The sequence below is a fragment of the Eretmochelys imbricata genome, chromosome 5 (genome assembly GCF_965152235.1).
Source record: "Eretmochelys imbricata isolate rEreImb1 chromosome 5, rEreImb1.hap1, whole genome shotgun sequence".
In the NCBI taxonomy this organism is placed as follows: Eukaryota; Metazoa; Chordata; order Testudines; family Cheloniidae; genus Eretmochelys; species Eretmochelys imbricata.
The window spans coordinates 27,342,126-27,367,953 of record NC_135576.1 but is presented as its reverse complement, the minus strand read 5'-3'; the positions used below and the strand labels follow the sequence as shown (position 1 = coordinate 27,367,953).

The 25,828-nt window shown below is 40.4% G+C and overlaps 1 protein-coding gene across 1 annotated transcript in view; it reads left to right on the top strand.

Annotated features, from left to right (window-relative positions):
* LIFR (LIF receptor subunit alpha) overlaps positions 1-25,397 on the top strand; it is a 40,154-nt gene extending 14,757 nt beyond the window's left edge. Inside the window, exons 7-19 of the mRNA XM_077816256.1 lie at positions 1,172-1,301; positions 2,717-2,880; positions 4,814-4,959; positions 8,915-9,080; positions 9,374-9,444; positions 9,891-10,095; positions 12,729-12,908; positions 16,877-16,978; positions 19,813-19,980; positions 21,278-21,439; positions 22,321-22,414; positions 23,861-23,939; positions 24,759-25,397. Of these exons, the coding sequence (XP_077672382.1) occupies positions 1,172-1,301; positions 2,717-2,880; positions 4,814-4,959; positions 8,915-9,080; positions 9,374-9,444; positions 9,891-10,095; positions 12,729-12,908; positions 16,877-16,978; positions 19,813-19,980; positions 21,278-21,439; positions 22,321-22,414; positions 23,861-23,939; positions 24,759-25,397 (2,306 nt within the window). The remainder of the gene's footprint in view (positions 1-1,171; positions 1,302-2,716; positions 2,881-4,813; positions 4,960-8,914; positions 9,081-9,373; positions 9,445-9,890; positions 10,096-12,728; positions 12,909-16,876; positions 16,979-19,812; positions 19,981-21,277; positions 21,440-22,320; positions 22,415-23,860; positions 23,940-24,758) is intronic.
* Positions 25,398-25,828: the final 431 nt, after the last annotated feature.

Sequence of the window (25,828 nt, the reverse complement as noted above, 5' to 3'; positions counted from 1 at the left end):
CTTCCCCTAGCACATTAGACCTGTATTCATTGTGTACGCTTACATCACTCACACTGTTGCCTCTCAGCTGTGCGCGTGTGCGTGCACACACAGATCCTAAACCCTGTGCACACGGCGAAACACTGCACACACAACAATTTGAACAGAAACACAACAATTTGCACAGAAGAAATTTTTTGCGCACGCGGCCTGTCAAAAATTTGCACAGAAGAAATTTTTTGCGCACATGGACAGTCAAATATCAGAGGGAATATTGGTCTCTCATAATCCTAACTGAGACATCCTTACCACTCACGCCAAACGAACACAGTGTGAAGCCCGTCCCGTCCGGGGTGCCAGAAAGAAACTGGTTTCCTGGCTTCTGGGAGGAAAGATGCCCACAAGCAGCTGGAGAAAGGAGCTCCCTAGAGGCTCATCCCCATCACAGCTACTCAGCTCTACCTTTTCTGGTTTCTAGGGGGAGTATGGCATGTCATTCTGCAGTGACTCTTCTACGGAGAGAGCTGCCATCAATCCTATGCCAGGGATTATGATCATTGCAGTCCTGGGGTCTAGAATTGAGGGACAAGCTTAAATGAAAGTGGGGGATGGAGACTTGTAAAGCCTCTTGGAGGAGGATGACATGTGTGGTCTTCTTAAAAAAATCAGAAACTTTTAAAATAAAATACAGTGTGCGCATGTACTAAGTATTTCATGTTTCATAGAGTGCATGTGGGTTCACTTGTTTGAATAATTTGTTTAAATGGATTCTAAGCAACAGTGAGGCCTGCACTTGCCAAAACATGGCACACAACCTAATAACCTTCCTAAATTGCTTGGAGGCAAAATTGTGCAGTTTGGGATCTTGAAACATGTTTTGTAAAATTGTGTAATGCTTATAGTTCAGTGCCCTGATCCTGCAAAAACTTATATATGTGGTTAACTTTAAATACAGGAGTAATCCCATTGTCTAATGCTTGACTTCAATGGGCACTGTTAATGTGCTTAAAATTAAGCACACACATGACTGTTTGCAGGTTTGGGGCATAATTTTTGTCACTGTTTATTTATGCTACATGTTCTGGAAACAAAATATTGCTTACAGATTTCCAAGCAATTGTCTGACCTTCTATGTTAGGACGTATTCTGTGAACATGCAGGCTAATTGTTTTGTCTTACTTCTGTGCTACAGATGCCCCTGATACGCCACAAAACCTGAACTGTGAAACACGCACCTTTATTACTATAACGTGTAGCTGGAACCCAGGCAGACCCACGGGACTGTACAGGCAACGGCAAACAAAGTATATTTTATTTGAAAGGTAAAGCCATTTAGCAAGGAAGGATTAAAAAGTTAGAATACAAATTGGTCCACTATGGGCTTCCCAGGATACTGAATGACTGCTGCATGCCCACTCAAGTCATTTAAACTCTTCGCTGCTTAGAGCTTAAAATAAATATAAAAATACGCAGGAAGTTGGAACTAATTTTTAAATTACTTGAAGACAGAATCACATGATTGCAATATAGTGCTGCAGTAGTATGGTGATAGTATAGTCAGGTTGGGGGGCACATTTCTTTATAAGACATTTGATGATGATAGTTATATTATTTATTACTTATATTATGGTAGAACCTTGAGTTCAGGGCTCCATTGGGGTAGGCACTGTACAAACATGACAAAAAGAAGATCCTTATCCTGAAGAGCTTACAACTTAAGTGTAAGACTGTGGACAACAGGTGGATAAGACCAACAGGTGCGGGTGCAGAAGAAAACAATGAGATTGGACTGGTCAACACAAAAACCAGTGATCACGGCTGCCTAACATTTGTTGAGGGCTCTCGAGCCAAGCTTTCTCATCCTTGTTCTGAATGCACAGTGGGCTATTGCAGCCCCAAATACATGGAGCTACCCCTAAAAACCACTCAGATTTCTGCTAGTATAGATGAGGATGGCTGGTTGCTTACAGAGATCATATTACACTTATGCTCTCTGTTCGGCACTGGCTTTCAGTTTGTTTTCAGATGCAATTCAAGATTTTGGCTTTATTATATAAAAACCTAAATAATGTGGGTCTTGGCTACGGGACGGACAACTTCTCTCCTTGTGTGGCCCAGAGATACCCGAGATCAGCTGAGGTACACAAAGTGCCTGACTCTGATTTAGATGGGGAGGGGCTGGTGATTGGTCATCTTCAGTGCAAAGACCTTAACACTAGAACCTACTCCTTCTGCTGAGTCAACTAGTTCCTGATTCTGGAAAGCACTTAAGCAAATACTTAAATCCCATTAACGATAGGCATGTGCTTAAGTGCTGTCCTGAATATGGATATTTTCCTGAATCAGGACTCTAAAGCCTAGTTTTGACCTCAGGGCTCACTACCGAATATATCTATTTTCCCAGGCTTCTGAGGAAGTAGGGTGGAAGTAAAAATTAAAGTGAGGATGAATTAGGTTGTGCTAGGGAGAAGGAAAGGGATTCTCTTTGGGCTGGGAGCCATGGATTTTGTGACTAATGCCAATCCAAGCTACATTGTGTCATTAAATTGTATGTACTATACAATGCATAATGGAGTAGGCAAATAATGACACTGCATTAACTAAATAATGGCATAGTGACTTGCCATTCATTCCTTTTAGCATCTACATCCAGTGAAGTCTGTACTAAGAAACTTCAATTCAGTGCTGTTAAATGGGTTGCTCAGAAATTAAAAATAATCTTTTTTTCAATTCACAGAATATCTAGAGAAAATGTTACATGCAAAGTAGATGAATTGAATAAGAAACATCACTGTGACTTTCCAGTGCATGCTAATCAAAAAATCTACAGTTTCACACTAGGAGCTTCCAATCCTCTTGGTCAAGCAGAATCATCGCTCTTAATTGATGTAAATCAAAGAGGTGAGCATTTAACAAGTGTGCAAAACCAAAAAGGGTTATCAAATAGAGGGTTAGTGCAATAGATAATAACTCATTGGGCACTAATATGGAATGTTGCAATTGTAATTGGTTTTGGTTTATTTTCTTCACTGGTTTAGATTCTCAATATTTGGGATTAAAGGTCCTTTTTTCCCCTACTGTGTGTGCCGACAAGCGGGTAAGGATGTGGTGAGATGACAGATCTGCACAGAAACCATATAGCTTAGCCCCATGTTAGGAGAGGAATCTTATGCATGCACTAGTAACTAGCTAAATATCTGTAATTTATGTGGCACATAATATTCCAGTCAATTCTAATAACTAAATTTGCAACATTATTAGGACCCAATCCTGCAAAGTCTTATGCGTGGCCGTGGTGGCCTTAACTTTCTGCACTGAGAGTGACACTGTGGCTTCCATGTATCTGCTCATGGTACATGATGTTATTAAACACATGCATATGTCTTAACAGGATCATGTCTTTACAAAGTAGCAATAAAATGTGGAACTTACCTTCTGTGCCTCCATAACACATGCATGCATTTTGTGTCCTAACAACTTCAGTGTTCATATTTTCCTCCTGAAAACTTTAATGGCAAATAATAAATAGAAAATTGCATTTAAATGTTTATTATAGAGCTTGCATTTTTAATACATTTTTCCATGTACAGCAGCTTTATTATTTGAATTGGCAATGCAGTTGCAAAATATCATGTAATGTTGAAATAGAATTGTCTCAACTACTTAGAATGTAGGGTTGTTGTACAGATGCTGTTCTTTGCCATTTCCCCTCTGCCATTTCAGTTCTCTTCCTTCTGCATGCAGTCTTTTTATCCTTCATTGGTACTATTACTGTGCAGATAGTTCTCAAACAGAGAGTTCACACATCCCTGTATCTGTCAGGTGACCAAAGTGCAGGGTTTGCATATGCATTGTGTGCTTATTTCCCAAAAACATCGAGTCCAGTGGCTGAGAATCTTCTCAACAGGAGGCATAGAGGATCTGTGGCCAGTATTCAAAGCCCTGGTCTACACTAGGGGGCAGGGATCGATCTACGTTATGCAACTTCAGTTTTGTGAATAACTTAGCTGAAGTCAACGTACTTAGATCTACTCTCCGTGGTGTCTTCACTGCGGTGCGTCGACTGCTGCTGCTCCCCCATCAACTCTGCCTGCGCCTCTCATGGCGGTGGAGTACAGGAGTCGACGGGAGAGTGCTCGGAGGTCGATTTATTGAGTCTAGACTAGACGCGATAAATCGACCACCGCTGGATCGATTGCTGCCCACCGATCCGGCAGGTAGTATAGACATACCCTAAGATCGAAGGAGGACAAAAGAGGTGAAGAAATGAAAAGAGCTGGGTGGGAAATGGTGTGTTATGTAACATTGCCCTGCTATGTTTGGTAGGATATGAGTTTTATATTTTTGCCCCACTTTCCAATTATTAATTATGGATGTTTTTGGTTAATTTCCTGTTTGATCAAATACTGATATGATCTTGTGAAACAGCCACTGTGATCTTCGAAAGTGTAGCTATTTTATAGTAAAATCAGTAGCAGTTAACAGGAATAATGTTATGCTGTAATTTTACTTTTAACTCCTTGGGCCATTATGCCAATTACTGCTTCTGACTAAAATAAAACTATTCCCACGAGTGTCAGCCAAATTTTCAGTATGGACAAAAACTGCTTGCTGGCGTGCCTTCATAGCAAGAGACTAATATATATTGTTTGATTTTTAAAACAACACTCAGCTGTCACAATAATTATCAATCTGATGAATGTTCTGTTCTGTTGATTATTTTTGACTACTTTAAAAGTAAGATTTTTCTTACAGAATTAAAAATAATAATAAAGCTATTATTTATCACCTTTAAAAAATCCTAGTTGATTTTCTTTATAAATTTAATTTTCAGTTAATCTGGAAACTCCTGATAAATTCACTGTGAGCGCTAATAGTTCAACAAATGCCCATCTGTCTTGGTATATACCTGGCAACTTTATTCAAATCAGACTTTTGTGTCAAATTGAAATTAGTAACAGTAATTCAGAACGACAACTGGTAAGTATTATTTTTAATGTAATTTTGCTCTGCTGAAATGTTGGTTTTATTGAAATGCATTTCTTTACAATTTTGTACCAGTAAAAGAGAAACTGATAGGTTATACCAATAGGTAACTGTGTTAAATGTCAAAAGTCTAGTTCCTAAGCTTACAGAAAGAAAAGGAGTACTTGTGGCACCTTAGGGACTAACAAATAAAAAATATATTTGTTAGTCTCTGAGGTGCTACAAGTACTCCTTTTCTTTTTGTGAATACAGACTAACATGGCTGCTACTCTGAAACCTAAGCTTACAGAGAAGCTCTAGTCACGTTTACTTCCAGTTCTTTTCACAGTGCAGTGGTAGGTCATAACAGGCTAAAACTAAGTAGTGTTTTGAGACGTTGCAAAGCATTAAAATTAGCCATAATATTTGAGTTCTATCATAAGTTTGCAAAATTGCTTTTCTGAAGATGTCTCTTTATTAAATTGCCACTTTTAGGCGATAGACTATAGTGGTTGTGTCTTTGGGAGGTAGGTAGCACTCATGCACACATTATCACTACTCTTGTACTCTGAAAAATTTTCTTTGAAGTTGTTTTAAGATTCCAGTCTTGCAGTTTCCAAGTCACTTTTACAGTTGGTGTAAGTGGCATCTCAGTAAATGCTGTGTACGTGTTTGTCAGCTATTTCAGCAATTCGTTACTGCAATCTGTGGATGATATAAAGAATGAGAGGGGAAGAATTTTCCTGTTGAGCGAGATGAGCCGCGTGTGTCAGTAGGATATCCCGACTGAAGTCCTCTATATCTGTCATTTAGAGAAAACTAAAAGCACCTGTCAGATGTTCTCAAAATTTCAGTCAAAGTTGAAGAGGCGAGGTACACTTCCTGGAACTTGATGCTGATTGGGATTCAGTGGCCATGCACACAGTACAGTTACTATGAGTTCTGTCACTTTTTTTCCGCCCCCATGCAGCCATCATAAAAGGTCCCTCTCAGGCTAGATCCACACTAGAGGTGGGGGTGCGATTCTGAGCTCACATATACATACCTGTACTAGCCCTGCTCAAGCTAGCCTGCTAAAAATAGCACATGTGATGGCTCAGGCTGGCTGTCCTGAGAACATTCCTGCTTGGACTCCCTGGAAACTAGCCTGAGCCGCCACCCATGTTAGCCCCGACACTGCTATTTTTAGTGTATTTAGCATCTCTACGCTAGCTGAGAATCACACACCCCCTTTGCTCCACGTACAGGCATAGCCTAATTTAACATTTTAGAATCTCAAGAAAAACTCGTAAGGTCCCTTGCAAAGCTGCTCTATTGTGCTGGCAGCACCAGACATTTTATTAATTGGCCCCTTTTTAAGGTTGTAGATTACCCCCCTTCATCTCTTAAAGCTACTGTTACAAAAAAAATCTACTGTAAGTGTGTAACACCTGAGAACTCAGAAAGTATTAGGGATAAAGAGCTTTTACCATATCCTGGAGCCTGGTCCAAAGCCTGCTGTAGTCAGTAGAAAATATTTTTTTTGGCAATGTCTGTGTTTTTGTTTTTTAAATGAACTACACTGGGGAAGTCTCTGGGTTTAAATATAGCTTCATGGACTAGTGTTTCAAAGCTGTGTTGACCTGGTCTTTCTAAGCTGTGCACTCCAAAATCTTGATTTGTATTCTGTGGTTTGAGAGATTTTGAGTCTTTTGTATTAAAATTATAAAATGTGCTAAAAAGTACTAGTAGGTTAAGTACCATAAGTAAAAACCATACAGGTTGCTTGAGGGTTTGAGTGGAGAGCAGAAAGAAATGACATTTAGACATGAGTAAGTTTAGACCTAGGCGGCTGCTATTGAAACACAGGCCAAAACTTTACAAAAGATGTAGCTTTGTTACCTTGTTCTCCAGACGCTAGAGCAGGGGTTCTCACAAGACATGTTTTGGTGGCCTCAGCGTGTGGCCACCAACTCTTGCTGGTGGCCGTTCTGACAGTTTTTTCCCTAAAATACTTAATTAACTTTAGGAAAAAACAAATAAAAATGGATATATACATGTCCAAATCATTGTAATGTATTTATGTAGAGTTTTTTTTTCCAGACAAAATTATTGACAGTTGTCTCTATTCTTTACTGGACCTAAACAGAATAGAAACACAAATAAGGTGCTTTGCATGTTTTGCCTTTTTGTTTTGTTTTTTTTTAAGACTTGCTAGTTAGTAAGTCTGCTACTGTGAAAAGCGATATTTGTATATTTGTTAATATTACTTTTCAGAGCAGACTTACTCAGCCCCGGCAAGATGGGGGACAAATTAAGCCCTGGGTGGGGAGATGGGGGCGGAGGTGCAGTGGCAATTGGAGGGCTGGAGGAGGCAGCAGAGGCAAGGGCGATGGTGGGGGGTGAGCCTGGGGCCAGAGCATGAAACTCTGTGGCTGGGGGAAGGAGCCCAGCTCCACATGGATGAAGGCCCAGGAAGGCAGTGAACTCCCACTGATCTCCTGCTCCTAAAGTGTTTATAGCTCCAGAAGGGGGCAGGGATGAACCGCTGCTGGTCGGCCCACGGGAGGAGCTGCTGCTTTGCCCCCATCACTACCCAGGAGGCTGTGGCCGCACGAAAAGCCCCTGGTGGCTGTATGCGTGGCCGCATTTGAGAAACACTGTGCTAGAATATAAGTGAACAGGGTACAGTGTAATCAAGGAATAGATGTGAAATTGTTATCGATACTGCAAGATGTTTTGGTGACGGTGGCAGAAGCTTTTCCACTCATATGCTCAATTGCTGGCTTTTTGACATTTTCTATTTGTCATTTGGATTAGAAGAAAAATTATAACTAATTTCAGACTAAAATTCACTTTGGAGACCAGTTCTTGGCAGCCACGATAGATGTGTATTGATAAGTAGATTCAGTAAGAAATGTTCCCAGGGTCAGGATTTCTCACAGCAGCCTTGGCACTGAGTCACTGTACACATTTATAGTAGTATGCATATGTGTCACTATTATGCACTGTTTTAACTGCTTTAAACTCAATACTATGCAATTGACTGTTTATACTAAAACCTGATTATGTTTGCTTTCCTTCGAAGGAAAAAGGAGCACTTAGTAGGAATACTGTTACTGGTATATATTTTATTTGAATGATATGGATGTTGGTCAAGCGTTTTTTCTTGGGTGTGCTTTGTGCAGGCACCATTTTACAGAGGAAGAATGTTATTTATCTGTCCAGGTTCTCATACCATGCCCATCACTTGAGCATAGGAGCGCCCTGGGTAAAATCCTGGTCCCATTGAAATCAGTGGGGATTTTGCCATTGATTTCAGTGGAGCCAGGATTTAATGCATATGTAGAAAGAGTGTTCAGTGATAATAGCTGTCATATATAGCCTCATGGAACCGGCTCAAAAGAAAGGGGTATTCAAATTATGGTCAGTGGACCACCAGTCCTTCCTGGTGGTTCAGAGAGTGCAATACTTTGGGGAATCAAATGGTAGGGGGCTGGGAAAGCAGAGAGAGTGTTGTTAGCATTGTGATTACTCTCCTTTATGGTATAGGATAATTCCCAGTATCACATGGGATACAGCATCTAATGTTGACAATTTAGTATATACCCACATGCATTTTAAAGTAGTTATTGGTATTTTAATTTCTATACTAGGTGTAACTTCTTATGATAGGCCCCTGAAAAACTTTCACTGGTGAACGGTGATTTTATGTAAAATATTTTCCCTATATATTTTCTTTCATTTACATTTATTTCCCCACATATTCTGGTTTGGAAGCTTTTTAGCATACATTCCCATTGCCCGTTAAAAGAGACTACATCCCACGAGACTTTATATAACAGATTCTTCTTAAATTATCACACAGATGCCTGATAGTACAACTTTAATACTGTAGTTGACTTTTAAAAAACATTTTCCAGGTAATGGTACTAGCATGATACGGGACAGGGGAAAGGTTTTCATATAGAATTCTATTAATTCTTAACAGCGGAATGTCTCAATGGCCGGTGCAGAAAACTCAAATTACAGAGCTCGGGTGGACGCATTACATCCGTATGCCACATACACGTTCCGAGTGCGTTGTTCAGCTTCTGAGCATTTCTGGAGATGGAGTAAATGGAGTGAGACAAAAAAGCTCACAACTTTGGAAGCCCGTAAGTTTATTGAACTGTCTTTTATGTCAAAATATTGAACTTGTAAGCCATATGCTTAACAAAAAGAAAAGGAGTACTTGTGGCACCTTAGAGACTAACCAATTTATTTGAGCATAAGCTTTCGTGAGCTAACTGTAGCTCACGAAAGCTTATGCTCAAATAAATTGGTTAGTCTCTAAGGTGCCACAAGTACTCCTTTTCTTTTTGCGAATACAGACTAACACGGCTGCTACTCTGAAACCTGTCATTATGCTTAACAAAGTTGCCTTATTTTGTAAAATCTCCTTTCTTAGCTCCTGCAAGAGGACCGGATATCTGGAGAGAGAGAAGTCCTGTCAGAGAAACTCTAACAGTCTTTTGGAAGGTATGTACCTGTGTGTATGTGTGTCCATTGCTTTTCTTACATATTTTTAATGTCTGCAAAGTTTATAGCCAGTAAATCTAATTGTTGTTCTTAAATATTTTATAGTGCCTTTACTCAGAAAATTAGTGTCCTAAACGAAAACATCATTGTTCCAGAAATGTGGACTATGCTTTTAAAAAAAAAAAAGATTAAAAAAAAAAGATATTACTAAAAACAGCTGCATATGGAATTAAGTAGGATTTCACAAACAGAATAACTTCCTTAAATTTGTCCTTTTGAGAGTTGTCTTCAGTGCTCATGTGTTAACTCCTAAAAACATTCTTGCTTTACTGACTTTTTTTGCCTGGTAATCCCAACTCTTGAGTATTAGATGCATGTAATCCTGTGTCCTGATTTTTAACAAAAGTTTTGGTTTTAATGTGATTTGTGCTTTTTTTGTTGCATAGCCATTACTTCTTTCTGAAGCCAATGGAATAATACTGTCCCATGAAGTGTCATGTTACCTGCGAGAGACAATGCTTGAAGTCCCTGTACCCTTGAACAGTACTGAAATAAAACTTGAGGGAAATGATTGTTTAATTAGTGTTGTAGCCAAAAATCGTGCTGGCTTATCTCCCCCTTCTAGGATAACTAGTGTGGATCTTCCAAGTGGTGAGTACATGATTCAAGGATTTAAAACATTCGAAGCTTGTGGAACAGCTGGGTGGTTGTTTTTCAGAAAATTTAGCTGATCTGCGCAAGTAATGAGTGCTTTTTTCAATCTACAGTCACTGCTTTTTTTTAAGTGCAGCGTCTCACCAGTAAATTATGCTCGTTGTGTAGAAGGAAGGCAGCAGTTACAAGCTAGGTTGCTGTGTTGCAGTTTTCTGGACACTTCCCAGGAATAACAAGGGAGAGGCTAAATCTTTGGCACAAATCTTCAACTTTTAGGAGGTTTTATTTATTTTTGTGCCATCTTTTTGACTCAAATGAATATGATTAAATGTAAGAGGATCAAAATAGGTTTTTCTTCAGTGGAACCTCCTCAATGCTGCATAGTTGTTTAACAGTTTTCCACTCTGTGGGATTCGAACATCAACTAAATGCATCTGTAGTTGATCACATGAAGGGAGAATAGGAGCAGACCACGTACATCACAACATGGTCCCAGTTCCCTCTTGCTCCAGGGGGAAAGTAATCTCTGTCAGCTCTATACCTGGTGCAGATTACTTCCCCATCCACTCCCATTCATCTGGGTCGTCTGGCACATTGGGAAGACAGAGTCAAGGCACTGCTAGCTCTCGCCCAACTCTGCTGGAGCGGGGAGTAGCAGCTCTGCAGAAGCTGTGCTTCCTAGCCCCTCAGCTGTGACCTGTCTTAAGGCACATAATGTGACCCATACACCCAATGTGGGCATGTAACAGACATCACAGTTGTGCACTTTCTGTCTGAAGTTCTGAAAATAAAATCACATCTCTTGAGGCAGAAATGTGTTTTGTTTGAGATTGATAGTTGGGATGTCAGTAACCATGATCCCCCATTATCCAGAATGAGTTTTGTCCTCAGGCTGAATAGCCTTCAGCTCCTGTATAGCGACACTTCCTATTAATTTATCACTGCATATGTGAAAGAAAAGGAATTGGGCAGGATAGATAAATTAATGGCATCACTTTAATAACTCCACATCATGAGCAACAAATGCAGCTGACTCTGCAGAATGTAGGGCTCTCTAGATAATTCAGCTCTGTAGCCTGTGACCGAGGGTGACAGCCGGAACTCTGTGATTATTACAGCATAGTACTGGAAAGGTAACATTTGGAAGACTGAATTTCCCTTTGATGTTACCCAACATATACTCATTCTGAATTGTCTTCCGAGTTGACATAGGAATTATTTGAAACATGACTCACCACTGACCTGGATTACGCTGCTATACAGTCACTTCTGGCTGCATCCTGTACATGTTTATAACATCAATAAGAGAGAAACGTTTCTGATGCTCGAGACAGGTTTCATGAAAGAATTGAAAGGGAAGCAAACCCTATGTCATATCCTACTTAATGTGAGCTTTCAACATAATTAAAAAGATACAGTGGAGGAGAAGCAAATGTACTATGTGGGTGCTTATCTGGCCTCCTTCGTGGCAGTATTTGTGCTGCTAGTCTAGACTGCAGCAAAGAGATGCACGTACAGCACTTCAATATCCAGTGTTGCTTTTTGCTGAGAGAATGCTATTGAGCCGGCTGTCAGTAAATTAATTTCATATTAACAAAATTCTAGAAATAAAATACTGTGCAAGTGTCATAAAAAACGAGCACCCTAACTTGTGATTTCTTTGAATGTTCAACTTTTTAGAAACTATGTGTTTCAGGGTTGTTTTTTTAACAGTTTAAGAACTTGCCCTGTCTATACATTTACCCTTATAGTCCCATCAAATGGAGAGAAATGAATACAAAAAGAGGTGTAATTGACATGGCTTTAAGTGGCAATTCAGCAATGATATTTTCTTCCAAACAGTTGTACTGCTAGCACATGGCATACGTTCTCATAGAACACTCAGCATTTACAGAGCCCTTTAATATTCACAACGCCTCAGTGAGGAATTAAGGTGTTTCTCTTTGCAACATTTTTTTTTTTTTAATTACTGAGGTTTGCCTTTCCCTTTAAAGTCAGTCTTGCCTAGACTGGACAGCTTTAATAAAATGTGATGATCCAAGCAAACAGGGATCAAGGCTAAGAACATTGAAACTCAAGGGAAGTTGAGGAGGTTCTGAAGATGTGATGGGGTGTTCAAGTATTTTGGTTGCTCGTGGAGGGGATCTTTAAGACTTACTGGGCCCCACCTGAATAGTGGCCATAGGTGGAGGTGAGGTTCTGTAGGAACTAGTTAACAGCCTGGTGTTTGGGGGGTGGATGAATGAAAGGAATTAGTAGCTGGAGTCTTCTACCAAATTGCTGTCAATTTGACTTAAACCAGAACCCCTGCAACAGAAACTTATCCCCAGAAGGTGATTTGTATCCAAACCTGAGGATTTGCTGAAATTTTTATCTCCTTTCTGCACTACTCTTGCAGACTTCACTATGGACGTCTAAGCTTGATTTATAGTGCTTCAAAAAGTACAGTATAATTTACTACAATTTCACAGAACCAGTGGCGTGATCCTCTTTCCAAGTGTGAACACATTGTATGTGTGTTCTCATGATACCTGTTTTCTAAGAACTGTAGTTCAGGCTTCAAGAAAGCCCTTTGAGCTAGAGATACAGGGCTGAGATCTAATGTTTTTTATATACTGTCTTTATTGTAGACAATGTCAAAACAGAGCTGGCAATTGCAATGGGAAATGGAATTTACATTTCTTGGCATTCTGACCCCAACGTGACCTGTGGCTACACATTAAAATGGTGTATTTCATCTGGATCTGAACCCTGTAGTGTGGACTGGGAAACATTTCCTTCAAATGCAACAGATGCTGTGATAAAATCTGGTAAGAGAAAATCATTGTTTAAATTAGGCTTTCCAATTCAAAGCTTGCATGGTATACAAAGCTTGCATGGTATGCAAGTGAATGCCGAAAATTATCAGGGGGAAGGATAAAAGGTACTGTTTTAAAATACCTTCTTTGTGCTAATATTTCTGTTAACTTCTCTCTCTCCTCAGCTGTCTCCATCTCTTTGTTCTTGATTCAACTATTATTTTCTTTACACTTTCCATAATGTTTTGAAGTTACTAAAAGAAATGTAGCTGAAGCCCAAACTTTAGCATTCTGTAAAATTGTTAAAATCCCAGGCAAATCTTCTAGATTCCAAATGTACCAGTCTGGACACCAAGGGGAGAGGTGGGGGAAAAGAATGCATTGGTTTTTTGAGTGTGAGAAAGTGTGAGCTTCCTCTGTTGGCTTGCAATAAGTAGACAATTGACTTTTCCTGGAGCAAGGCACATTCCAGGTATCTAGATGCAGGTGGACAGGCTAAGAAATAAACAAAAGGCAGGTGTGGTGGGAACAGTGGGGAGAAAAGTGGGGAGAAAAGAAATAAGCAGGAAAAGAGGCATATTTCCTGCTGTCCAAGAGGGCATTACAAAGACTAGAACTTAATAAATTAAATATAAAGGCCCCAACTAGAGCCAACATTTAAGACTCAGTCACCTAGAGCCTCAACCCTACAATGAAATTCTTGTAGTCAGACCCCTGCACCTGCCCGGAGCCCATTTGGCAGCACAGAGGCTCCCAACACTCATAGGGATCAACCCACATGCATCAGATTGTTGGCTCAAGGTCTGAGCATTTGACTGCGCAAAGACTACTACTGAGCACCTCCTGCAACTTCACCGAGTGTCAAGGGCATGCAGCGCTTTGGTGGGCTGAATCTTTTGTCATCTTATAGAATGATGGAATAATAGAAATGTAGGGCTGGAAGGGACCTCGAGAAGTCAAGTCCAGCATCCTGCACTGTGACAGGACCAAGTAACCTTGACCATTCCTGACAGGTGTTTGTCCAACCTGTTCTTAAAACCCTCCAGTGATGGGATTCCACAAGCTCCATTAGAAGCCTATTCCAGAGATTAACTCCCCTTATAGATAGAAAGTTTTTCCTAATATCGCACCTAAATCTCTTTTGCTGCAACTTAAGGCCATTATGTCGTATTCTACCTTCAGGAGACATGGAGAATTATTGATCCTCATCCTCTTTATAACAGTCTTTAATATATTGTGAAGATTCTTATCAGGTCCCCATTCAGTCATCTTTTCTGAAGATTAAACATGCCCAGTTTTCTTCTTTTACCCTTCGTCATAGGTCAGGTTTTCTAAATACGTTATCATTGATTAAATTGTTGTTCTCCTCCGGACTCTCTCCACTTTGTCTGCTTCTTTCCTAAAACGTGGTACCACAAATTGAACACATTACTCCAACTGAGGCTTCCCCAGTGCCAAGTAGAGCGGGACAATTGTCTCCTGTGTCTGGCATATGACACTCCTGTTAATACACCCCAGAATGATGTTAGCCTTTTTTCACAGCTGCATCACATTTTTGACTATATTCGGTTTGTGATCCATTACAACACCAGATCCTTTTCAGCAGTAGTACCACCTAGGCAGTTCTTCCCCATTTTGTAGCTGTGCATTTGATTTTTCCTTCTTTGATACTTTTCACTTGTCTTTATTGAATTTCATCTTGTTGAATTCAGACAAATTCTCCAATATGTCAAGATTATTTTGAATTCCAATCTTGTATTCCAAAGTGCTTGAAACCGCTCCCAGGTTCATGTCACCTTCATATTTTATAAGCATACTCTCCACTCCATTATCCAAGACATTTGATGAAAATATTGAATAGTACCAGACCCAGGGCTGGCCCCTGTCGGACTCCACTAGATACGCCCTTCCAGTTTGAGAGCAAACCACTGATGATTAGTCTTTGAGTATGGTCTCTTTACCAGTTTTGTATCCACATTATAGTAATGTCATCTAGAACACATTTCCCTTGTGTATGAGAATGTCATATGGGACTGTTTCAAAAGATTTACAAAAATCAAAATATATCACATCTACTGCTTCCCCCTCACCCCCCATCCACTAGGCCAGTAACACTGTCAAAGAAGGAAATTAGGTTGTTTTAGCATGATTTGTTCATGACAAATTCATGCTGGCTGTCTATTACCCCCATTATCCTTCGGGTGCTTACAAATTAATTGTTTAATAATTTGTTCCAGGTATAAAGTTAGGCTATAACTGATCTATAATTCCCCAGGTCTTCTTTGTTCCCCTTTTTAAAGATAGGTGCTATGTTTGCCTTCTCCAGTCTTGTGGGACCGCACTGGTACTCCAGGAATTCTCAAAGATAATTGTAAATGGTTCCGAGACAATTTCAGGGTAGTTCCTTAATTTCATTAGGCCTTGTCACTTAGACATATTTTATCTTATATAAATATTCTTTAACCTGTTCTTTCCCTAGTTTGACTGGCATTCCTTCCCCTGGGTTGTTTAATATTAATTGTGTTGAGTATCTGGTCACCATGAGTCTTTTCACTGAAGACTGACACAACATAGGCATTAAACACCTCAGCTTTCTTGATGCCATCAGTGATTAGCTCTCCTTCCCTGCTAAGTAGAGGACCTACACTTTCCTTCATCTTTCTCTTGCTCCTAATGTATTTAAAGAACCTCTTCTTATTATTACCTTTTATGTCCTTTGCCAGGTGTAACTCATTTTGTGCTTTAGCCTTTCTGGTTTTTTTCTTACATGCTTGTGCTATTCTTTGGTACTACTTGTTAGCATTTTGTCCATGTTCCCACTTTTTGTAGGGTACCTTTTTGATTTTCAGGTCATAAAGAGCTCCCGATGGAGTGAGCTGTAGCTCACGAAAGCTCATGCGCAAATAAATTGGTTAGTCTCTAAGGTGCCACAAGTACTCCTTTTCTTTTTACGAATACAGACTAACACGGCTGTTACTCTGAAACCTGTCATATAGGCCTTTTATTATTCTTCCTGTCTTTCCATTGTATTAGGGTAGTTTGCAGTTGTGCCTTTAATATTGCCTCCTTGCAAAGCTGCCAGCTCTCTTGAACACCTTTGTCCCTTAGACTTTCTTCCCCTGGGATCTTCTCTCTCTAAACAGGAGGGAAAAACAATGTATGTTTTAGACAGACTTGATTCAAGCCCGGAGCTCATTATTGAAGAGAATAGTCACCCTGAATAACAGTGCTGTAATGGGTATGGCTATAATAACTAAGAAGAAATCAGTTGATGAGCCACTATATCTGGGGAGGGAAAAGAAGCACCAGGACAGCCTTGAAGGAAAAATAGCATCTCTGTTAACATTGCAAGTGTGTCTTTCATAATGGAAAGCAACAATTCGTGCTGCTTCCAATGTTTTCGTAATTTATATTTGTTCAACTGTCTAGGTTGCTCTGAGTGGTCAAAATGATTTACTGACTCTGAACTGTGCGAGTAACGGCACACCTTTTGTGTATAAATACAGTAGGGATTAAATAGGGGAAATATTTATCTGTAAATACCGTATGGTCTAATTCAGGGGTTCTCAGCCTTTTTCTTTCCCAGGCCCACTTGTGTCCCAACAACTGTTTTTCTGCATATAAAAGCCAGGGCTGGTAATAAGCAGGGCAATTGCCTGGGGCCCCAGGAAGCTCAATTGCTCAGGCTTCTATATGCAGAAAAACAGTTGTTTCCTGCGGCTTCAGTGTTCTTCAGCTTCAGCCCCAGGCAGCAGGACTCCAGGGCAGTGGGGCTTTAGCCCCTGCAGTGTGGCGGGGCTTGGCAGACTCCCTGAAACCTGTTTGTGGCCCCCAGCGTGCCACGAACCCCCAGTTTAGAATTGGTGGTCTAATTATTGGTGGTGTTACTTTAAATGTTTTTGTATGAAAATATGCATGTAAAAGCTTAAAATATAATTCTTGCTAAAAAGATTTTGCTTACCAATGATATTCTTCTGCAGCTCTATTTCAACCTGGTGTGAGATACAATTTTTCACTATATGGCTGCAAACACAATGGATATCAGTTATTACAGAATATAACGGGATACATGAAAGAATTGCGTAAGTGCATTTTATTGTTAAGATCCTTTAGAAATACAAGATCAAATAAATATGACTAACCTGTACTAGTTTTTGCTAGATAAATTAGAAAAAGTCTGAAAGCAGAATCTCCTTACTGCTGAATATTTCCTTTTTCTCTTTCAGTGCCACCAGCCTTGAGAGTTCATTAATAAAGATTTTTAATGTATCACTTATTCACTAATTCAGTGAACTTCCACTCTCTGCATCCTAGCTGGTTCTTATTCTGTTGTCTGAAAATCAGATTGAAATTATTGTAATATTTAATGCGAGAGGGGAAACGGACATTAAAATGGGGATTCAGCCCTAAAATGTTTGAATAAATGGCAATATGAATTCCACCTTCCTCGTCTTACTCACTTCTGTGACAAATGTGCTCAGTTTGCAAGTCAAAAGACGTTTTTCCCATTGTCACCCCCACAATGTTATCCTGAGTTTTGACAGCCTGGTGATTGGCTTCCATATTGCACATCATCAACAACACACTCTGCATCCAAATATGCCCTTTGTTGTGCTCATGTAACTGCATTGTCTTCAGATTATGCTGTGTGACACAGGCGCCGACTTTCCAAAGTGCCAGGGCGTGCTCAACCCCCGGCTCTGCACCAGGCCCCGCACCCACTCCACCCCTTTTCCCAAGGCCCCACCCCAGCTTCACCCCCGCCCCGTCTCTTCCCGCCCAGTTTGGCCCCTGTCCCCCGAGCACACCGCATCCTCGCTCCTCCCCTCACCCCCCCACCCCCGACCCTCCTGAACACTGCAAAGCAGCTGATCGTGGCACGCAGGAGGTGTGGGGCGGGAGGGGAAGGTACTGATCCACGGGGCCCGCCGGTGGGCGGAAGGCGCTGGGGGGAGGGAGAATAACAGGGGGGCTGTGAGTGATTGCTCAGCACCCACCACTTTTTCCTCGTGGGTGCTCCAGCCCTGGGGCATGCATGGAGTCAGCACCTATGCTGTGTGACATCTGTGCAGTCCCATTTACAGCCAGTATGGTTGCACAGGGGTTGTACAGGTAAAGACAGTTGTACAGGTGAAGATAGTAGTTGTACAGGTAAAGCTGAGGTATAATTTGGGCTTCAAGGAACCATTTTTACCAGCCTTCTGCGGTGTGAAAAGAGTCCATCTTGACGAGAGCTGGGCAAAAAATGTTGGCCAAAACTTTTTTCCCCAAAGAATTAGCTTCAGGTTGACTGAAACATTTTGTGAATTCAGGTTGAATTCACCAAATTGTTTTGGTTGGAAAACAAAACAAAATTCTGGAAAAATTAAAACATTTCATCTCATCATCAATGTTTTTCTAAACAAAAAGCGTAGATTCTTTTTATTCAAAACACATTTTTGGTTCAAATGATGCAATTTTGCTTGTTTAACAAATGAAAGGTTTTTTTGTTTTTGAATAAAAATATTTTTTTCAACCTGAAACCTACATTTTCTTTACTTTTTTGAGTCACCAGAACATTTTTAAAAATTGTCTTTGGTTCGATGCAAAACAATTTTTTTTGTTTGGCTAGTGAACTAAAAAATCAGTCATTCACACAACTCTAATCTTGACTGTTGAAGCCAAAGTGAGTGTGTGGGGCTCAGTTACTTTGCACGTAAAAATATGTCTGAGTATATTTAATATAGAAATCAGTGAGACACAGTGAATAAAGAAACCTACAATGTTCTTTATATCTAAATCAGTTTTTAGAGTAAAATTGCATTTTTAAAATATGAATGTACAAATTGTCTCATTAATTAAAATTCCAGAGTTTCTATAGCTACTGCTATTTGCATTTATATCTGATATATGCTGATATTGATTTGGAATGCCTTAGACATTTAAGGACAACCCTTGCACTCCCTTTTGCTCTGTTCCTGGAAGTCTGAACTCCTCTTTATACTTAATAGCTAGGAGAGTGAAGGATAAATGCATATTTTGGAACCCTAGGACCCATTTCATTTCTGCCAGGTGCTTGGAATAATTTTATTGGAAACTTTCTCTGATCACGTAGTCTGAGCCAAGGTAATGCTTTGTAGGGATCATTGCTTGTTGCTTAATGCTATGATGGAAGATGAAATGAAATGTTTACTCTAAACTCTTGTTTTCAACCATTTACACCTCTCTTAAAAAACAAAAAAACATTTGGACTAAGTTTGTCATTTTTCAAAACAGAAATTGTGATATAATAGATATATAATTTCTTGTTTTGTAAGAACACAGTTGGCTTCTAAAATTTCACTCATGATGGTATCTGTACCTCCAGCTAAGGCCTGTTGTGTGAATTTGCCTGGCTATGATCCCTGCACTAGATCCCATGTATTGCAATGGAGACTTGTGACTCCGGCTGGGACGCAGCAGTGCTTTTAAACAGCGTTAATATTTTTCTCAGTGAAGAATGCAGGCTCTGTTGTTACTAAACACAATTTCTTCAAATAAAGCAAAGTTACAGACATTTGAAAACGAGACAATTTCTATTAAGTTGCGTCTTTCTAAATGTTTGCACTAGTTGGATTTATTTTTAACGTGTGTTCATACTGCAAGCAGGAGCATCTTTTTGTTCTGTTTGTATAGCACCTAGCACAATAGAGTCCTTGTCCATGACTGGGATTAGTAGATGCCCTTGCAATACCAATTAGTGGTGATAATATACCAACAGGGAGGCTGATGTAGTGACATTTGGCTAATGTCACCTCCTTTTCTTTTTATTAAGAACATTTTCAGTGTAGTGATCAACATGTAAGTCTTAATAATAATGCTGTAATACTAACATACTCTTAGCATACAATGGAAGGATAGTTGTGTAACTTTTTTTTTTTTTCAATTCTTTCCACAGCTCCAAAGGTAGCACCAAATTTTACTGTAGAAGAAACCTCTTCAGAGTCAATATTAGTAAAATGGGAAGACATTCCTGTTGAAGACTGCCAGGGCTTTTTAAAGGGATATATTCTTTACTTTTCAAAAGGGGAGAAAGGTACTTCAAAGACTAATTTTATGGAAGAAGGTAAATAAAATATATGGTCCTCAATTTTCCTGTAAACTCCTTACACTCGCTAATGAATCGTCCTTTAGAAACAATTGTTTAATTACAGTTCAGTTGGCATTGTTCAGCACCTAAAATTGGCCTTTAAGAACTGGTGAAGACATTTAAAATACTAACAGCTCATGTGGGCAAGAGTAAATGAATTAAGTGGAATTTCTACTTGACTAGGGTACCCACACCACACAAGTCACCATGACAATGAACATCCAGTCTCTGAGGAAAACACTGAATGAGAAGAGAGTGTGAAAATGGTGAACCCTCCAGAACTGGGTTAAGAGCATCGGCAGTGTGGTTGGGATAATGTTGTGTTGCCGTTGCCATTGCTCAAGCTAATCTCCGTTCTGTAGATAGAGAAGGCCAGTTTCTTTCCCTGTCAGTGTGATACTTTTCATTCAGTTCATTCCAAAACTGATAATTGTGGTAGTGTGCAAATGATAGAGGAAATAACCTTATAAAATGTAATTGCACTTACGAGAGATGTTCTGAAATGTAATTATATGAAGTCTGTAGCAAATGATGGAGTTCAGTGCGTGACATCTTTATTTTCAGCTAGCAGTTTATTAATGTTTAGTCTGCCAGGATCCTTTTTCTTCACTCTTTGGCTTGTCTGCACTGAAAACTTAAAGAGTTAAAATTCGAGTTCTGCTCCCAACTCAAGGTTAGGATTGTGAGTAGGCTTTAATTCCAGTATGGTGATGCTTTTAACTCAAGCTGGCTGGCCCATCAGGAAGTAGAGGCTAAAACTTAAGTTAACACAACTAGTCATCTGCTAACACAATGACTCTGTAGTACGGATGCAAGTCTTCCAAGGGCTTCTCACAGTTCCTCCCCATGTGCCAGACAGGGCAAACAAGTTCTCCCACAGTTCATTAGGAAAGAATTCATAGAATGGCTCAGCTTACTGCAGTGCTAAGAACCCAGACATATGTCATCAGAAGTCTTAGTGCAGCATCACTTCTGCACAGCAGCTTGAGTATTACTTCATAGCAGGGCTGCCCTCACTCGAGCTGGGCTAACTTAAGAGGAGTAACGCAAGTGTACATAATGAGAGTTACTTCTGCACTGAAGATATACCCTTTGTGCCGCTTAATTAACACCCTGTTACACGACACAGTAGTGGATTTTCTGCAGCATAATTCTGTATGCATGATTTTGCTCCATTAAAGAGATTGTTTTCCAGTTCAATATGAAAGTTTGAGTTTTGTGAACATATTCTAATGTGTACATTCCCTATATTTTTAAACACAAAACAAAACAGGGTCTCCTGAGCTAACAGTTAAGAATATTACTGACCTAACAAAAAAGTCTTTGAGAATACTTGATCTTCAAGGCAAAACAAGTTACCGACTGGACTTACGAGCCTATACCGTTGGTGGGATAGGCCCATCGAAAGACCTGTATGTGGTGACAAAGGAGAATTGTAAGTTGAACATTCCTGTTCGCTAATACTTGTAGCATGGCAGTGCTTAAGTCAAAGAGCATCATGATCTTTATCTTGGACTCATCTGACATCTTTTCCTGCTGAGCTATCCCAGGCCTGTTATCCATATTTTTAAATAGCAGATTGGGGGAAAAAATTAACCTTACAGCTGTTTAACTGTTACAGCTACTATGAAGCTCATAGTAATTAATGCTTAATGTTTAAAAACTTCATCTACTCATACATATGGATGGGGTCTGAACTCATAACTGCTCAAAAGATTGAAAATGACTAAATCCACCTGAGGATGGGGTTGGGGGGGGGAGGGAGGAAAGGGGGTTACGCAGTTTGGAAAGAAGAAGTGCATGAAACAACTCTTCCCAGAAGGCTAAACAGGCAACTTTTGTTAGGGGAGAAGAGGAGGAGATGCTCAGTGATCTTAAAAGACTAAACTAAGTAAAAGGCAATGCACTTATGCAACATGTAATTAACCTGTGGAAATCACTGCCACAGAATAGACAAATAGTTTGATAATTTTAAATAGCCATCTAAAATACAATAAACACTAGAAGTTATGCTCTCTGGGATAAACTTTGCAATCAGGCCTATCACCATGCATCTGAGGCTTAGTACCAATAGGGGATCAAACAGAAACTTCTTCCTTTTCTACACACTATTTCACAATTGACCAACTGGGAGGGTTTGTCTTTTGCAATGAAGGATGTGCTATAGGTCACGTTATAGGCAGATGGGGCTTGATGAGCCTCCACTGAGCTATAAAGTGGCCTATAATATCTGGGAATGTTACAAAAGGGTTGTGAGCCACGAACTTTGCTGATAACTTTGAATATCTCTTACTGTTTTTCTTTATTTTTTCCTAGCCATGGGGTTGATCATTGCCATTCTCATCCCAGTGGCAGTAGCTGTTGTGCTTGGAGTGGTGACCAGCATCCTTTGCTACCAAAAGAGGGAATGGTAAACGCTCATTTTCAGTTAAATTCTGTTTTTGTTGAGTAATTTATTGCCTTCCTGGGGCGGGACGTGGACCTCACCTCTCCTGAGTGCCTCTGGTTGGCTGGGGGTGGTGCTGCAATCTTATTTTCTCCTGGCACCCCCTGTAGGCTGCCGACCTTGCTAAAGGCAGGTTTTCAGTGGCCCAGCACTCCAGGCAAGTCACACACAATCTAAAATGGACAAACCTCTTCTGGGGTACTCAAGTAAAAAACAAACATAAACAAGTCTTCCAGTTCCCTGGCTCAAACTGGACTCAGCCCATTCTTCCTGAGGGTGCCTTCTCTCTTCAGTCCCTGTTGGGCACATTTAAATCTAGCCCCCTTTCTTGGGCTTTTAGTAAAGAATCTTTTACCCTCTTCAGGGTTTAGGCCACTTCTCCACTGGCTGGTGGGGGAGAGGGGGCCGAGGCCCACCTGCTACTCTGGGCCCCAACCCAGGGACCCTGCAGACAGCAGCCACGTGCTGCTTTCCTTAATAGTTGCTCCTGCATTCCCTGGGCTGTTTCACACTCGGTCTCATTGCCTTCACCTATTACCTTAGGGTTACAGTCTTGGGTTCTCTCTGCCTTATCTCTGCTTGAGCAGGGTCTCTCCCAGGCCTCCTTCCCTGAAGAGTTTTGCAGCCTTCCTCACCCTTCTGGTCCTAACCACTGACTGACCTGCTAAGCCCCTTCAGCTGCTTTTAACTGAGCCTGTTGGGCTCTGATAGGTTGCAAGGAAGCAACCATTCTAGGAAGGCCTGGAGGACCCACCTTCACTGCTCCTGCAGGGGGCCTCAAAAGGCCTGGTACCCCCTGTCATGCTTCCCAAAACACCTGAGGATTTCAGTGGGCTTTACGCAAGACTTTTGAGTGAGGAAAAGTATTATTCCCATTTTATAGTTGGGAAGGATAGGAAGGAAGGGAGGCCCAGAGAAGTAGCGATTTGGCCACAAGGTCCCACAGTGAGTCAGTGACAGAGCCAGAAGAACCCAAATCTTCTGCTCATTGTCCAATGGTCTTAACCATTAGCCTGTGTGTAGGGAGCAGTAGAAGATCTCTTAGGAGCCTCTTCCCCTCCACCTGAGGCTGCATTCAAGGTCAGATGAAGAAGAATCCTAATTACAATGTGTAGAATTAGGCATACTTTTAATTTGTGATCCACCCACAATCAATTTGCAGTCCATCTTCAAGCTTTCAGAAACCTGAAACTCCAGTGGAAGCATCAGAAGAGTGTGTGTGCATTTTTTTACATGCAGCCCAAAGCACAACTGTGTAAAGTGAAAAATTTGAACAGTTAAAGTTTATTAATCCTGTGTTGAGGATTATGACCTGATAGTAACATCATGACTGTTTTTCTTGCATTCTTATTTTGACATGCTGAACCTTTGTTGGTAATTTTGAAAATTCCTTAAATTTTCTCTATAAAGGATTAAAGAAACGTTCTACCCTGACATTCCAAATCCTGAGAACAGTAAGGCATTGCAGTTTCAGAAGAATATATGTGAGGTAACCTTCATTTTAATTCAGTTTTTAAGCATCTAAAACAGTGGTCCCCAAACTGTGGCGCCTGGGCCAGCCCCCGGAGGTGGGGAGGGAGCACCACCCAGCTCTTCTCTGGCCCAGCCACCAGCCCCTGGCTGTAACTCCACTCCCGGCCTGAGGGATGGGGGTGGAAGTGGGGGTTGGGGTGTGAGAACACATTCTATTACAGGTAAGGAGGGGTGCGAGAGGGAAAGTTTGGGGACCACTGATCTAAAATGTACAGTTGCATCAAGAAGATATGTCCCAAGGGTCAGTAGAAGTGATGATATGATCTGGCTTATCCCCAGCTGTTAATTTCCTTCCTCCTTGCATTGGCAGCAGTGCGAAGCGAGGGTATGGCATTCTCGCCAGCTCCCTTCCATGCCCACTACTAACACTTTGTAATTGGAAGTAAATGGAAAGGCAAACTTATCTTTCTTGTGTAATCTACTCTGACAGCATTAAAGGGAAATAGTGGTTGGTTGTATATTAGAAATATTTTTTGGCAAAATTTAGGAATAGTTTGAACTTGCTAAAATATTTTAAAATGAGCTGAACATCAGATATACAAATAGATATATGGGGAAGCTGGGGAGTTGAATAGTTGAATAAGTTGAATAGTTTTTTAAACAGTAAACAATTGCTCTGCTGCAGTGTACAGATGGTGACACTTCTCTCAATTTAACTAAGCAAACCACAGTACAATATACTGTCTATATAAACTAAAATAGTATTCAGTTTTCTTAATATCAAACTCTTTTGCATTATCCTCACTTTCTTGCTTTTCTTGTGGCTTATTTTTAGGGGAACACAGCTCTTAAAACCTTGGAAATGAACCCTTGTACCCCGAATAGTGTGGAAGTGGTGGAAACGCGATCCACAGTCCTTAAGATAGAAGACACAGAAATTATATCCCCTGTAGCGGATAGTGAGCTTCCTGAAGATGGGTCTGACCCAGAAACAGGAAGCCACGTGGTAGTGTCATACTGCCCACCAATCATTGAGGAGGAGATCTCCAGTCCACTAATAGATGAACCTGTGGGATCTTCTCAGCTCATTTATATTGACATTCAGTCAATGTATCAGCCTCAGATTAATCCAGAGGAAGAGCCAGAAATTAACTTTGTCACTACAGCAGGCTATAAACCGCAAATGCAACTGCCAATTAATTCTACGAAAATGGAGTGTCACTCACCTACAGAAGAGGACTTAGATAAAACTGCGGGCTACAGACCTCAAGCAAACACTAATGTCTGGAAGTTAGACTCTCCAGACTCTCCTATATCAATTCAAAGCAACAATGAAAATGGATCTTTTGGAAGTCCGTGCTCCATTAATTCTCGACAGTTTTTGATCCCCCCAAAGGATTATGAAGACTCTCCCACCCCTAATAACACAGGGTGGGCCTTTACAAATTTTTTTCAGAACAAACCAAATGATTAGCAATCATGGTAATCATCATTTCATCTGAACCTGCCATTCAAGAAGTTCTTGTTCCTAGTGTTGTCGTAACAGCATGGGTTATCCTTGGAGACAGTCGGCAGCATTTTTTTTCATGAGCTGAATGTTACCACATTTAAGTTAAAGTGTTAATGTTCCATTTTAATACAGGCTAAAAACCCAAAGTTATAGAAACTCAATTGTTACACTACGAAGATATTGGGGTTTTGAGGCTGGATCTCCTCGGAATCCTAGTCAAAGAACTCTGTCTGCTTTCAAGTTGTGTTTCAAAATCAATATGATCTCATACAACTTGTTACTTTGAAAGGGGTTCTGCTTCTGTTGTTAACTGGTTCTTATTATGAATATTCAGAATGACTAAATCCAAACCAATTTACAAACTGTCTAGATGAGGGTAATGGCGGTAGGCAAAC